Genomic DNA, 15,283 nt, shown 5'->3' with positions numbered 1-15,283 from the left:
TTTTATAGTCCAAAATCATTTTAATCAGAAGTGGCTGTTGTTCAAAACCATAAACGTCATGAGATCTAAAATCATAAGCAAAAAAGGGAGTGGACCAAAATGTCCCTAGTTGAGTACAAGTTAAAGAATGGTCACTAACATCTGGACAATCAATCTCTGACAGGCTACATTGCCCAAGAAAAATGGGAACCAAAGAGAGAACACTTTTACATTGTATAAGAATTGGCATTTTGTGTTGCTAAACATGCTATGCTAAGCAACTAGTGATGGGTACAGCGGCAGGGCTTTCCCATGGGAGAAGCATTTCTTATATGACATGGAATCTCAGGGAAAAATGGAGTCTCTTTGGTCATTGCCCTTATAGTCTGGCTCATAACGGTAAGTATAGGTTGTGTTTTGTTAACTCATGATCGGCCAGTACTTTGGAAGTCTGATCATCTTGGTGAGATGTGAAATAAGAGTGTGATTCCTGTCCTGCAGAACCCAAGAGAATCAACTTTCAAATATTTGGACTTAATGAGGAGGTTCAGTTATATGACCAACTATACAACAAAAATTTTAAATACCCAAAATTACTGCTTAATAAATATAATAGGAAAAATAAAGTATAATAAAATATTTCTTTTAAAAGCAAGATATTTGCTGGGTGTAATGGTGCATACCTATAATCCCAGCAACTCAAAGGCTGAGGTAAAAGGACAGCAACTTCAAGGCCAATCTCAAAATAAAAACATATAAAAAATAAAAAAATATAGCAATAAATAAAAGGACTGAGATGTAGTTCAATGGTAAAGCATTCCTGGGTTCAATCCGCAGTATTAACCAAAAAATTTTTTTTGAATGAAAAACTAAACCTATACAACTATATTGAGAGAGAGAAAGACTTAAAAAAATAGACATATTTTAAGTTTTTCCAAATTAACATACAGATTGAATATAGCTTCAAATGGAGTTATTCCTGGAAACTTGTCAATAGATGATAACAGCTAATGTAACTTTGTTATAGAGGACTGTGGAAAGATTTGCCTTGGCAGTTATTAAAACGCCCTAAAACTTACAGTAATTAAAGTAGTATGGTACTGGAACCAATAATTGGAAAAGTAAATAGAATGGAATAGAAATCCTAAGATAGATCCCCGTAAGAACTTGGTATATGATAACAGAAGCAACACAAATCAATAAGAAAAGTTTTGGAAAAATAGGCTTTTTGAAGAAAAAAATATTAAGTTAGATCCTAGCCTTAAAGCATGTACCACAATTTCTTCCAGGTGAATGAAGTATTAAATGTAAAAAAAGAATCATAAGCTACAAGGAAGGGGCATATGCTTATCTGATCTTGTAATATGAAAGCAAAAGAATGAAGGAAATCAGTGGGAAAAAGATTGTGCATATATCACACACTTTAAAGAACTAAATTACAGACACAGTTAAGGGTAATCTGAGGGGATATTTGAATGTCATAGACATGTGATGAACATCTTCAGTGTGCAGAAGTCAGGCACACAGACACAACACTGAACAAACAAACATCTCTACACAGTAGGAAAAAAGCAATTTAAGTGAAAAGACAATTTTAAAGCAAAATCACTGTAAACAATTTGTATGAAAAATGTTTGACTTGGCTAGAATAAAAAATACCACCTGTAACATTTGTAATTGGAAAAGGTAGAGTAAATAGATGTTTTCAGAAAGTGTTGATAGAAGTGTAAATTGATATAACCTTTTTGGAAAGCTATTTGGAAATATGCATTAAAAGTCAGTCACAGTCATTGACAAGAGATTCTACTTAAGGAATTGTGCTCTCAGGAAGCAGTCACAAGTGTGAGTAGGATTCACCTAGTAAGGGTACAGTGTGCCTGAACTTGACAGCTACACTTACAGCCAAATGCTTCTCCCATGTGTTGCAGTCTTATGCTTGCGTGCTACGCGGGACACCTGGATGTTGTGAAATACCTCCGCAGACATGGGGCCTCCTGGGAGGCTAGAGACCTGGGCGGCTGCACAGCTTTGCACTGGGCTGCGGATGGAGGCCACTGCACTGTGATCGACTGGATGATAAAGGATGGCTGTGAGGTACAGGGCCTGCCTTATTAGCCACACAGGACTGTTAGGAACCTGAAATTCCATTCCACAGGGACTAGGAGAGTCAGGACCTTTGATTGGCCCAACTTAGAAATGATGGAGAAAGATCTCTGACCTAACTTAGAAATGATGGAGAAAGATCTCTGACCTATCAGTGAGAAAACTCCTGAAATCTTAGAAAAAAAGAGATCATTGTGGCATTGATTTGACAGTAAGGCTTCCGGTTATCTTGGATTTTGGTTTCCTCTAGGAAGAAGGAACGAGGCTGGAATCGGAGCTGGACCAGATGTGTCTACTCCTTTGTTTATTCCTTTGTTCATTTGCTTATTTGTCTCTTATGCAGCCTGCCGCCAAGGCTTCACTGAGCATCTTCCACCTACCAGATATCATCTTAAATGCTGCAACACAAAGATGTTAAGAGCTCTCCCAGGCTCAGCAGTTGTTGTTGCTTCTAAAACTAGATCATTTTTACTTAGTTTGCATTAATCATTATAGTTTCCAAAGGACAAGTGGCCATGTGAAGAATGGAGGCTCTCAACTGTCAATCTTTATCCAGGCCTGTAGATTTGCTTGTGTTTTCATGTCAGCAGGAGGTACAAATCTGATTTAGCAAATAGAAGTCATGTTGTATGAACTTCTATAGATATGTGAAAATGGCTAGTTATAATTAGATCAATTATAGTAACTGCTGATAGCTCTGGAAATTCTCCAAAGGCTTGGACTAAAGATTTCAAGGCATAGAAATAAAGAATGACGGACAAAATGCCATGCTAACTGATTACCAGGCAGCACAGAGTCCTGAGAAATTAAGTTGATGACCTGGAAAATCAATCCAATTCGAGCAAAGTCACATCTCCCAGAAGATGGTAGTATATTTATTCTAGTTTGTTCCCAAAGTGTGACTGAAAGAAAGCAGGTCTTATGCTGTGGAATCTCACTGGTTCCTGCCACTGCTTTGGGAGGGTGGAGAAAAAGGCCCCCTTGAAGGGAAAAAAATTCAGTTATTAAGATAAGCCCTTTTTCTTACCTTTCATGTTTCCTTATATTTTAGAGACATGCACAAGAGGTCAGAAGGCTTCGCCTCTGTGTGCTAGCAATAACACCATGTTCCCCTGGTTTGGTTTATGATGAGCCGCATTCTGCTCTGGACCCAGTAAGAGTCTGATTAAAGAAAATCAATCAATCTCAGATGATTGAAGAAAAGGATCCAGATGAGGGCAGGTTTCTGCTGTGAGCATCTCAATACTGGAGCTCTGGAAATGTAGGCTCTCTGGGCTTCAGACGAGCCCAATTCTCTGGGATAAATCCATCATCCAACAGAAGCTGTGTTGCAGATAATAAATCCATAAGTGTAGGTGTGTGTGCTGAAGATCTCCGTGTGGCTGGCTAGTGGGGGTGTCAACGCATTTCTGTGTGCTTGCAGATGGCTCACCTGAGACTTCTGAAGACTGGAGCCCAGCAGGGTGTAGCCGCCCCGTTCCCAAGTGTGATGGTTTTACACTGAGAGTGAATGACTTACTTCATTAGGGAACGTTTCTACCTATGAGCCATGTGACTTCTGAGGTTTGGTTTGATCATTTCTAAACCAGAAGTAGAAATACCTACTCCTGCTTAACCCTCGGAACCAAAAGAGAAATTGTGTGGGAGTGTGCTGGGAAGCGTGGGCGGCAGCTGGTATCCTGATTTCAGTATTGGAATGGGATGAGCTCTGGCCTGTAGGTGGTTTGTTTGCACCAGGGAGAGCGCTGCTGCAGTAGGTCATCTCCTGCCAGGCCTGTTCGCCATTCTCCTCTCAGGCTTCACTAAAGCTGGGCCTTCCGAGTCATTCTTTCAGTCTGTGTGCGAGGGTCGGCTCGCCCGTGGCTTCAGCACCTCTCTTCATGGGTTGGTTAGGGCTTCGATGGAATTATGAGCAGCAACATTTGCACTTTCTCATTCTACAGCATTTCATTTAAAACACTAAATTGATAGAGTTCAGTGAGGAGCAGATGTTTGGGAAGTGACCAGCCGTATTACTTCTTGGAGAGGCATTGGGTAGTGGCTCTTCAGATTGGAGTTTGTGTAATGGATCTGGTCACTGTGCTTACTGTAGTTCTCCTGCTTTGAACAGAAGTCTCGTTAAACACAAGGGTGTGTACATATCTTGTTCCAGAAAAGAACTGAAGCCCACCTACAAAGATGCACAAAAATAAGCATTGTTTAGATGGGTGAAGAAAGCCAGGCCAGGGAATGCAGTTCAGGGAGTTCCCATGGGCCAGGAGCAAGGTGCCAGATGAAGAGCCGCCCCAGCCTGGCTGCTTCTGCACCTCACAGAAGGAAGGTCCGCTTGCCCCGACTCCCCGACTTAGTGGCAGCCTGTCAAGACTCGGTACAGGTTTCCTGGACTGCATTCACCTGATTCTCACCTAGGTGCAGTGAGAAGATGCAGAAGAATCACATTAGGGGGGGTCCCCCTCTCAGCAGACGCCCTAAGGTGATTCTAACACATCTATCTTATCACTGCACCTGGGCAGGGATTGGGCGAGAACCTGCACCCAGCCTGGACAGGCTGCCCGCTGAGTCGGGGGAGTAGGGGCAAGCGGACCTTCCTTCTGTGAGCTGGAGAAGCAGCCAGGCTGAGGCAGCTCTTCATCTGGCCCACAGGTGGATGTTGTGGACACTGGTTCAGGGTGGACGCCGCTCATGAGAGTCTCTGTGGTGTCGGGCAGCCAGAAGGTGGCCTCGCTCCTCATTGAGGCTGGGGCTGATGTGAATGTGAGAGACAAAGATGGGAAGACGCCGCTCATGGTACGCCTTTCCCTGGAGGCCAGAGCTTTTCTACGATGGCACCTTCTTGTGAGTTTGGTGGCTCATTCCCAGGCCCTGGGTTTGGTTGCGTGTGCTCCTGCCAGCCAGCCTTTTAATAAAGGTATGAGGGGGTCACTTTTTTACTATGAGGTCTCATTAGATTGCTTTGGCTGACCTCAAACTCCTGGGCCCAGCGATCCTGCTGCACAGTTGGAACTATAGATACACACGGCTGTGCCTGGCACTGTGGTGTTTCTGTCGTCTTTCAACAAATCATCCTTTAAGGATTGTCAGCCTTGGTCCCTAGGGCCACGGTAGGATCAAAACAGATCAAAACAGCTGGGTTCCTGTGCTGGCCTGGTCTTCCCAGGTCGTTTCAGTGGGGGGAGGGAGGTGGCCCTTCCCTCATCCTAGCAGTTGTGCTGCCCTAGATGCAGCAGCACACAGGCCTGGCAGGCAAAGATGGTGACCCAGCCAGCTCTGCCCTCCTCAGCTGCGGGGCCCTGCATTTGCCCGGGCACCCTTCCTGCGCCTGCACCCCGGGGAGGGGAGCGGGCCTCCCGCAGCACTGCTGTCTTTCAGGTGGCTGTGTTAAATAATCACGAGCAGTTGGTTGAGTTACTTCTTGACAAAGGGGCAGATGCAAGTGTGAAAAATGAGGTAAATAGTCTCTATTGAAAGATTTTCCTTGGGGAAGAAAGAACTATATCAACATGTGTATATAAATATATGCTTATGTACATTCTAATCTATATTTTCATTGCTTCCTCTTTCAGTTTGGCAAAGGGGTCCTAGAAATGGCCAGAGTGTTTGACAGACAGGTGGGGATGCCCTTCTGCCCAGCAAGGCTAATTTTGTAGTGCTTTCCAAATCACAAAACCCACCAAAAGCTGGGAGGACATTCACTTGCTTGTCTTGTTTTTCTAGAATGTAGTCTCCTTATTAGAAGAAAGGAAAAAAAAGCTGCCTCGGAAGTCCTGTGTCCACTGATCAGAGCACCAGCTGCCTGAGAAATCCAAGCAAAATAAAACAGAGTGACTGTTGAACTGGACGTGATATTCTGCGTCCTTGAGGGCTGTATATTTATTTATTTAGTTGAAGACTCACAGTATTTTTTTTTGTAACAGACAGCTATTCCCACATTGAAATACATCTTTTTACCTAAGCACGCGCACATGTGTTCTCATCATTGGGCGTCTATAGAGCAGGACTGTTTTCTTGCACTTGTGCTTTGGAGTTAGACGTGAAACAAAATATTTATGCACTGGCGCTACATAAACATGCATGGGGCCTCCTGGTTTCTGGCCTGCAGCTGTCCTCTGAGCCACTGCAGGCCCCTGGCGCGCTCTCCCTCATGTGTTTTCTGTTATCCGCCCCCACCCCCCTGGGCCGCACTGCCAGGCTGCGTCCCCCTGTGCAGTGGTGCTCCTCCTTGGAGTCCAGGAGTCTTCTCTTCGGCTCTTGGCCTCACATCAAAGCTCGAGGTGCTTATCTCAAGACTCCGGTCCTGTCCTGCTCATGGTGAATGGTCCAGGTCAGTCTTTGCAGAGTGGACCTGTCTGTGCGTGTGTGTGCACACGCTGAAGCTCTGATAAGGAAAGCCCCAGCTGCCAGATCTGATGACTTTGCTGAAACGTAGAGCAGTGTACTGAATTTAGTCTTGAAAGCAGAGAGCTTTTGAAGCTGAGGGCGCAGTTTGTAGACAGTTGGGGTGACTGCAAAAGGACTGCTGGTTGGGAGCTTAAGACAAACTCGGTGGAGCTTTCCCTCAGCAGAGGTGTTAGATGGCCTACCATATGCATTTCTCCTCCTCAGAGACAAACTAGTTAACTTGGCCTCTGAGTAGACCAGCTGCAGAGGTCTGCACAGGACTGAGATTTTTCTGGATAATGGAGAGACCGGTTAAAAGGTCATTAGAGCTCCAAAACCTTTTAAAAATTCATTTATTTTTTATTAGCTACACAGGACAGTACAGTGGTCTTGACAATTCATCCATTTGAATCAAACGGGGTATAATTTCTCATTTTTCTGATTGTACAGGTTGCAGAATCACATTGGTCATACAGTCACTTATACACATACAGCAGTAATAAGTGTATTTGATTCTGCCCTTCCAAAACTTTTGAGAAGGGGCATAGAGAAAACACATGATTAATTTTATTGATGCTAGCAATTTTCAGCTCTGTTCCATATAGTTTATGGAACATTCACCTTAAGTTGATTCATTGGCATTTTACCTTTTGTACAAATGCATCTCTCTATATTTGCTAGATTTGATTTTAAAACCTAAAAATTAGAGCATCTTCACACTTTGTAAAGCCTTCCTCTCCCTTTTCCAAGGTCATTGTCAATGTCCCCCTTGATTCTATGCTTTGGTCTGTTGTAGGTTGCGTTTGCTAACCAGGCATGCTCGGCACATTCCTTCTGGCTGACACCAAGCTTGGCCATGTCTTGTACCCTCTGGGCTAGGTTTCGAACCATCCTCACACCAATGAGACTGTCTGGTTGGTTATGGCGGGCTGTTGGGTTCTATGAGCTTATGTGCTATGTCTGTTTGCTCTTTCTCTTCTTTTTGCTTAATGATATTTGAAGGTGGTTAATAGCCTGTTTTAATTTTCCTTAGGAGCAACTCATGGTTTTATTCGTTTTCTATTTTATAAATTCATTTCTTCTGTTTTTTGTTTTGTTGTTATCAGGGATTAAATCCAGGGGCTCTTAACCACCGAGTCACATCCCTAGCCCTTTTTATATTTTATTTAGAGACAGGGCCTCATTGAGTTGCTTAGGACCTCACTAAGTTGCTGAAGCTGGCTTTGAACTATCGATCCTCCTGCCTCTGCTTTCCGAGTTGCTGGAATAACGGGTGTGTGCCACTGTGTCTGTTAATAACGAGCATTTTGCAGTTCTGGCTTTGTTATTATTTGTTACTGTGTTGGTGCTGGGGATGGGACCCGGGGCCTTGTGTGTGGTGGGCCAGCACTCTACCCCGAGCTATATTTCCACCTTCTTCTGTTCCCTTCACCCCCAGGAGGCTTATTTTGTTGTCCCTTTTATGACTTTTTTGTTAGGCATTAAGTCCATTCATTTTCATCTTTTTTTGCTTAGTAATACATATTTAAGGTCTATGAATTTTCCCCTAAGCACTGTTTGTTTTATTACTGTGAGAATTTTTTTTTCTAAGCCTTCTTGATCCAAAGATTCAATTGTGAGTGTTTTAGTCGGCTTTTGTGAAGCTGTGACCAAAAGAAACCTGGAAAGAACAATTTTGAGGAGAAAAAGTTTATTTTGGCTCACGGCTTTAGAGGTTCAGCCTATGGTTGGCCAATTCTATAGCTCTGGGGCCTGAGGTGAGCAGAAAATGGTGGCAGAAGGGTGTGGCAGACAAAGCGGTTCAGGGAATGACAACCAGGAAGCAGGGAGAGCTCTGCTCTCCAGAGAGGAAACAAACCCCAAAGTCACGCCCCCAGGGACCCACCTCCTCCAGTCACACCCCACCTGCCTACAGTTGCCACCCAGTTAATCCCTATCAGTGGATTAATCCACCATTAGGTTATGGCTTTCATAATCTAATTATTTCACCTTAACATTCTTGCATTGTCTCACACATGTGCATTTGGAAGACTCCGCATATCTAAACCATTACAGAGTACTTACTAAATACAAGTTTCCTGGGCCCATCTTGGGCTCACTGGATTGGAATGTCCCAGGAAAGGGACACCCACAATGGTGTGGGTGAACAGGCACCATTCTCCTATGGGTAAGGGACCTTAACACGTATCACAGATGAGTTCTTATAGTGCAAGGATTTTTGAGAAACATACCCAGACTGTGTGCTATTTCAAATGTTCTAATTCGTTTTCTTCTAGATAATCTGTAATACACTTTTGACTAAACAATCATTACATTTCTAGAACACAGCATTATTATTATTTTTTTTTGAGGATTTCTTACTCCCCCCAAGGCACTTGGAATAAAGTTCTATTCTGTGTGTTTGGAGTATCCCATCCCATAAACTTATTCCCTAGATTTAAGGTCATCCTTGCACTTATATTGTGTCTAGTTTGTCGTGAGTGGAGAGTGGTAAGAATAAAGACCTTTTGTTCTTGTTACCATTTTGAATAATATGTGTTTTCTGCAGTTTTTCTTTATGAAGTTGGGTGCTATTTTTATAATTTATAAGTATTTATCCATCACATTTAGATTTTCATTGCCTGTTTGTTTGATATGTCTCTACTGCTACTTTTTGAATTTCTCTTACCTGAATAAGGTAAGTTTTAAAATGTTCTTCTCTGGGTTATGAATTAATGTTATTCAAATAATCAGTTTCCCCCCACTTATCAATGGTGTGGGTGAACAGGCACCATTCTCCTCATCTGCCCAGTCCCTGATGATTGGCAGATGCACCCCTTGCTTATCACCCATCCCACCTACTAGCTGTTCTTAATTTCTTGTGCATTGCTCCAAAATGTCTTTATGCACTTATAAACAAATGAGAATATAGATACATTTTTTTCTACTTGAGTTCTTCCCTCCATTTTCATAATATCCTCAATAACAAACAAGACACTCTTTATATTTACCTGTTTATCATTTATTGGATATAATATTCTTAACAATGACTTTTTATTGAAATAGCAAGTTGTGTTTACCTATAGATCCCCAATATGAGAAACGTTTACAAAAACAACAGAATGTAACATAAAAAGGTATGTGAACAAATTAGCAAACCAAAGCATTATAAATGGTTGAAGCACTACAGAATGACTGTGCTGGTTGATGTAGCTGTAACTCTAATCTGTACTGTGCTAAACAGCCTGTGGTCAAGTTAAAGAATGGCCTTTCAGCTGCCACACGCCTTCAGACACAGGCTTCCTGACCACCTGCCAATTTGACCCTATAGAAGGAGCTAAGGAGCCGCTAGTTGTGCTCCCACCTGTCCTGCCTTGGAACCTTAGGGGTCGTTGTCTTTCTAACTTGTTTTTCCTGTGGCTGCCCTATGAAGGGACCTGCTTATGACTGTGAACACAAAAAAGGGATTCTTCTTTCTTGAAAACTAAAATGATCACATGATATTTATTCTTTTGTTTGAATTTAAATATGCTAAATTGACTAAAAAATTTTCTTTGAGAGTTACAAAGAACATAGGACAAACTTCTTGAAGATGATGTGGAAAATCAGGGTGAGTTACAGGGCCTTCAGCCTGGGGAAACCGAAGCAGTTTGAGAAGTCCTTTGTTCAATCTTTTGGCTGTCACTCTCCATTACCAAGGATTTTAACAGGCTCTATGCAGTATTTTAGTTTTTCTCATATGAAACGGGTTTATAATGACTGGATTTGAAGCTTCCAGAAGTAAAAGGGGGGCTTCCTCTACAAGAGGCAGGGAAGAGGCACATGCTCATGTGGGTAAATGGCTTGTGGAAATAATCTTCACTGTACAGAAATGGTTCTGAGCATGCGGCTCACAAATCTTAGTGTTTTGTATTTCACTATTGGAATTTTCAAACAAGTTTAAAAGTAATACCTGTCGATGGGAACTTTGGAGTGACTCAGAGCATTTTGCATGCATAGCTAAATTGATTTCCTATGGCCAACTGCCCCTTCTCATTAGAACAAGGCATGGGGCGGGAGGTCACTGTGATTGATGTGCTTGCAGGAGGGATCTGCAGGGGTCTTGGGTGCTGGTGGGGGTTGCTCTGAGCTGTGATTCTGGACAATGTTGGGCTTTGGATGTCCAGTAGGTGGACCCCATGGGGCTGCCATACACTGCAACAGATGCCACTCAGGCTGATCTGAAGTAGTGACTTCACTGCTGGGATTGCAGGGCCCTTGACACTGAGTTTGGCCCAAGTTAGGCACTTGTCTGGTGACAAGGAAAGGCAAACAGATTTGAGCTTCTGGCTTACTGTGTCCAGGTGAGAGGATGCTGATGACACATGGGGAGTAACTGGCAGCACGGGTATGGAGAAGATGATACCGGCAGTGTCCCCCAGAGTCGGTCACTGTGTGTGTGAGACTTCCAGCCTAAGTGGCTTCTGGGAGGGCTGGTGGAACATTCATCTGGGTCACTTGCATGTGGCTAGAGCCATTGTGAGAGCAGTGAGGAGGGTTCTGCAGAGTAAGTCTGCCCTGGACTCTAGCAAAGCTTAAGAATGAAATGGGTCTCACTAGGAGAGTCTGCAAGAGATCAGGGTGCATGAGGACAGTCTGGCCCAGCTTCCCAAGCATCACACCTTCCCCATCATTGGGGTCTGCTTGGCTGGGAGTGCTTGGTAAGCATCAGTGCAGTGGCTGGAGGAGGCGCAGGCATGACGGTGGGGGTCAGCACCATGGGGGATCTCTAATCTCTGGTGCAGATCAGAGTCTTAGCAATTTTAGGGAATGTGCTGATTTGATAGAGAACAAAGCCTGTAGTTTTAGCCTGAGAATTCCGGATGAAGTTAAAAAGGCATAATAATGTCCCCTTGGAGACTAGTCAGGAATATTCATTCCCATATAGTTTAATTTGTTGCTTTGCGGTCTCTCTGGTGTCATCTATATGTGTATGCTGGGGAAGTCCCACTGGGACAAGGGACAGCACTAGGCATTGTTTCTCTGGTTCAATGTGTTGGGAAAACGAGAACATTTCAGCAGATAAATGGAGTGCCTGGAAGGTTGGCCATGCACCTCTCCGTGGAGTGGGGCCATGTAACCTGCAGCTGCGGCTGGATACAGGAAGAAAGGTCAGTGGCCTTCCAGCCTGCTTTTGAGTTTGGGCACTGAACTTTCTCAGTACTGGTTTTATAAAACCCAAAACAACTGTGTCATTTGTCCCTATGAAGTAGTTTAAAGAATAGTCATATTGCCACTAAAATAGAAGTACTATTTTTTGTTCCCATTGTTTATAAAAAATGAGAGAAAACCCCTTCCCACCAAGAAAAACCAACCCTAGTTATTGGTTCCTAAGTTACATTAAAATGGAAGTTATTGCTAAATATGCTTTATTTGATAAATATTGAATTTTGAAAGTATTCCTTTAATATTATCTGTGTATTATAAGGCTTTATTAGGCTTAAATATATTCTTATTCAGAAATAATTTGCATGGCTCTATAAAAGCAATTAGTATTTAGAGATAAAATTGTGTCATCAGCCATAACCGCAAAGTGGCCATTGATGACATGGCAGATGATCACAGTTTTAACCTCCTTTAATACCAAACTCTTCCTGGTTCTCTGGAACAAAAGCACAGTGATTACAGTTCAGAAAGAACAAAAACGGAAAGGGCAGTTCCTAGCCTCCCAGTTCCGTGCAGTAGGAGGAGGGTGAAAGTGCCGGAGCTGAGGTGTGGGCGAGAAGGCCACAACATCCACACCAGGAAATTCTGTAAACTTTTCAATAGTGTGTGTTTTGGCCTTGACACAATTACTAAATGTAACATCAGTTAGTTACAATAATTCTGTATGTATCTCATCCACAGTAATATCATCTAACATGGCTTTACTTTTTAAAGAAAATAATTGCATCTGTTTATAAAACCATATGCATGCTGCAAGAGTTGGAATGTCTTTGAGTTGGGTTACCTTTTGTGTGTTTGTGACATAGATTTATTTATTCATAGTCATGAATAATACCACATTGCCTAGATATATGGGGGGAACATTGGCAAAGTTAAATGTAGTTTCTTTTTCTGGAAGGCAAACCAAGATTCCTGGTATGTATTTTTCTTTCTGCTTCAAGGCATAGGAAAACCATTGAAATGACCCTAAAAGAAGTCTCATCATGAAACACTCAGTGAATTATGGAACTGCTGTCAATTGCCTTCTAATGTGAAAACTAGTCATTCATGATCTCACAGAAGACGGTGAGGGCCAGAATGGCATTTTGCCTTATCTGAGTATTTTTGTATTTTTCATGCTATTAGATCCAGGCATCTTAAACATCCTAGGAAATGAGACACTGGGAGAGTGAAATGTTTGGAGGGGCTGCTTGCCCCAGCTGGCCTTTGGTGAAAATACGGGGTTAGGAAATTGGTTTCCTGATCATACCTTGTGATGCTCAACAGGTAGGTGCAAATGTTTAAGATTCCAGCTGCCTAGCTGAGAAAATAGGGTGCCCCAGAGAGAACTTCATGGTCACTTGTGGTTCTTTGTCCACTACGTATTAATAAGGACAGCAAACAATCTGTGCCAATGAGCAAGGCATTCCATTTAGTAGTTGTTTCTGCCTAATTTTTAATAAGTTGAACCTTGCAGTAAAAGGAGATTTTTATCTAAAGAATTGATTGACTAGATCCGGTTACTAGTTCACATCTGAAAAGAATTATGGTCCCATGGAAAGCCTCATCTATCTGTCTGAACACAGGGTCATCATATTACAGTCGAGAAGACAAGGTGGTAATTTGCTTAGCTCCAAACAGCACAGGGAGAGGGTGGTTTGCAGTGCTGGGGCGGTGGCTTTCTTGTAGAAACACCACCGTTCCCAATCTAAATAATGTGCTGATGCCAGAACTGCATAAAGAGCAGCCAGAGAAAGAAGTTCTTGATGTTTCTATAAAGAAAACCTTGAGCAATCCTGCAGACTTCTTTCTTGTTTGTTTTCCAAAGGGGCCCATGGCAGCTCAGCTCAAGGTCAAGTTCCTGCCTGGCCTAGTGTTCCAGGCTCTGTCCTGTCTGCAACCCAGGTTCTCTCCAAAGCTTCCTGGCCCCAAACCAGGTCATTCACTGCTCCAAAGTCCAGCTGCTAGGGGCTTGTCAGCGTGTAGGCACCGAGGGCCTCACTGAAGGCCAAGTGCAGCCCTGGCCTGCGGGTTTCAGAACATCACTTGAGGTTCTACCAGGGGTCCTGAGTTGTGTCTGGTACCATTAACACAGTCGTGGGGAATTAGCAACTGCTTTCTAATAAAGCCTGATCAGAAAGTAAACATCTGGTCCAGAATCCCATCAAGGAGGATCTTTCAAGTTCACTAAAATATTAAAAGCACAAGAAGCCTTCCTTCCATGGAAGACTCCGTGATGGGAACAATGCCTAGTACAGTGCACTGCACTGCAATACACATTCTGCATAAATTAATAACTTACAAGTACCTGAGCGAATACACAGAGCACCATAGCACAGCACCGACGGCAGTAGCTCAAATTCTTGAAATAATGGTGTTTTAACATATTAAAAAAAATTCTAAAAGTTGGTACAAAAAGTCTCTCCACATGGAGTTGAAAGATAGTGCAAACTTCTGTCTTCACTGTTGAACGAAGGTGTCAGCTTGCTCCTCACTGAGGATAGGCGCTGTGGGTGGGTCTGGGCACGTGGTGTGGGTACTTAGGAGCGGGTCTGAATTGAAAGCAAAGTTGTAGTTAGAGGTCTTGAAGAGTTTCTGTAGACATGGAAATGTGGGGTGGGAGAAGTCTTTTCCTACACTCCTAGGCCAGATCCCATGAGGGACTTTTCTAGAGCTTCAGAATTCCCAGTGGTTTACAACAGATGCCACCAGAGGAGCCCTCTACAATGATACCCTTCTCATGCTCCAGTTGATTCTGGAACAGCACCGTCCAACAGAAAAAAAAGGGTGTGAGTCACTTAGGTAATGTTTTCTAGTAGCCACATGAAAAAAGCAAAGAAATAAATGAAATTTATTAAAACTAGTTTAATCTAAATATATGTAGAGTATCATTTCAAAACAGGTCATAAAGTTGAGAGAATTGGCATTTTAGAGGAACTAAGACTTCAACATTCAGCATGTGTTTACACTGACAGCAGAGTTTGACTTTTGGCCAGTCACAAATGCCCAGTGGCTACTGGGTTGAACAGAGCAGCAGATAACCAGAGCAAAAGGAGGGCACATGGGATCCCTCCAAAATTAATGTGCAGGGTTGGGGTTGTGGCCCAGTGGAAGAGCGGTAGCCTGCATGTGAGAGGCACTGGGTTCAATTCTCAGCACCACGTATAAATAAAAGAAAGGTCCATTGACAACTAAAAAAAATTTTTTTAAAACGATGTGCAGGACAAGATTAAATAGGCTTGCCTTGCTCTCGGTGACAACAGAGGCAAGACAGTCCCCTGCTTGAGGGCATTTAAATGAGGAGCCTTTCCTCCATCGAGTCCATGGAAAGTGGCATATTTTACTTTAAACAGAATAAGGAAAGTAACTTTAAGATCAACATATAAACCACAATGAAATAACTAGGATGCTATGCAATCTTCCCATGTTTCTGCAGTTGGGAATTGTACTGACCCTTTGACCGGCTTTATCTCTGAGATTTATTAGGCAGCTATTTCTTCCACAGGCCAAAAATTCTTCCCAAGAGCTGTAATGAAATCACTAGTGTGTCCTCCCCTCTGGAGAGAGGAATTACTGAGCACAGGGCCCAGCCAACAGTACCATTGGTTCTTTTGAGCTTGAAAAGCAAGCGTCCTGCCAAGGGGCACACAGAGGAGCCCTG

The 15,283-nt window shown here is 43.0% G+C and overlaps 2 protein-coding genes across 11 annotated transcripts in view; one reads left to right on the top strand and one right to left on the bottom strand.

Annotated features, from left to right (window-relative positions):
- The window catches only part of Fank1 (fibronectin type III and ankyrin repeat domains 1), a 70,344-nt gene extending 64,310 nt beyond the window's left edge, over positions 1 to 6,034 (top strand). For 3 of the 10 annotated variants that reach the window (XM_078024446.1, XM_078024455.1, XM_078024447.1), the window contains exons 7-11: positions 1,908 to 2,073; positions 4,726 to 4,917; positions 5,452 to 5,529; positions 5,646 to 5,690; positions 5,797 to 6,034. In XM_078024446.1, coding sequence (XP_077880572.1) covers positions 1,908 to 2,073; positions 4,726 to 4,917; positions 5,452 to 5,529; positions 5,646 to 5,690; positions 5,797 to 5,859 — 544 coding nt within the window. In that variant the 3' untranslated portion in view covers positions 5,860 to 6,034. The other 7 variants (XM_078024462.1, XM_078024465.1, XM_078024469.1 and 4 more) reach the window with 7 other exon arrangements.
- Positions 6,035 to 9,438: 3,404 nt separating this feature from the next.
- Positions 9,439 to 15,283, bottom strand: part of Adam12 (ADAM metallopeptidase domain 12) — a 311,142-nt gene continuing 305,297 nt past the window's right edge. The window contains exon 23 of the mRNA XM_078024409.1: positions 9,439 to 14,174. Within this exon, the coding sequence (XP_077880535.1) occupies positions 14,114 to 14,174 (61 nt within the window). The 3' untranslated portion in view covers positions 9,439 to 14,113. The remainder of the gene's footprint in view (positions 14,175 to 15,283) is intronic.

Source organism: Ictidomys tridecemlineatus, chromosome 1, assembly GCF_052094955.1.
Source record: "Ictidomys tridecemlineatus isolate mIctTri1 chromosome 1, mIctTri1.hap1, whole genome shotgun sequence".
NCBI classification, from domain to species: domain Eukaryota; kingdom Metazoa; phylum Chordata; class Mammalia; order Rodentia; family Sciuridae; genus Ictidomys; species Ictidomys tridecemlineatus.
The sequence above is the reverse complement of the archived record's forward strand: the minus strand, read 5'-3'. Positions and strand labels throughout refer to the sequence as shown.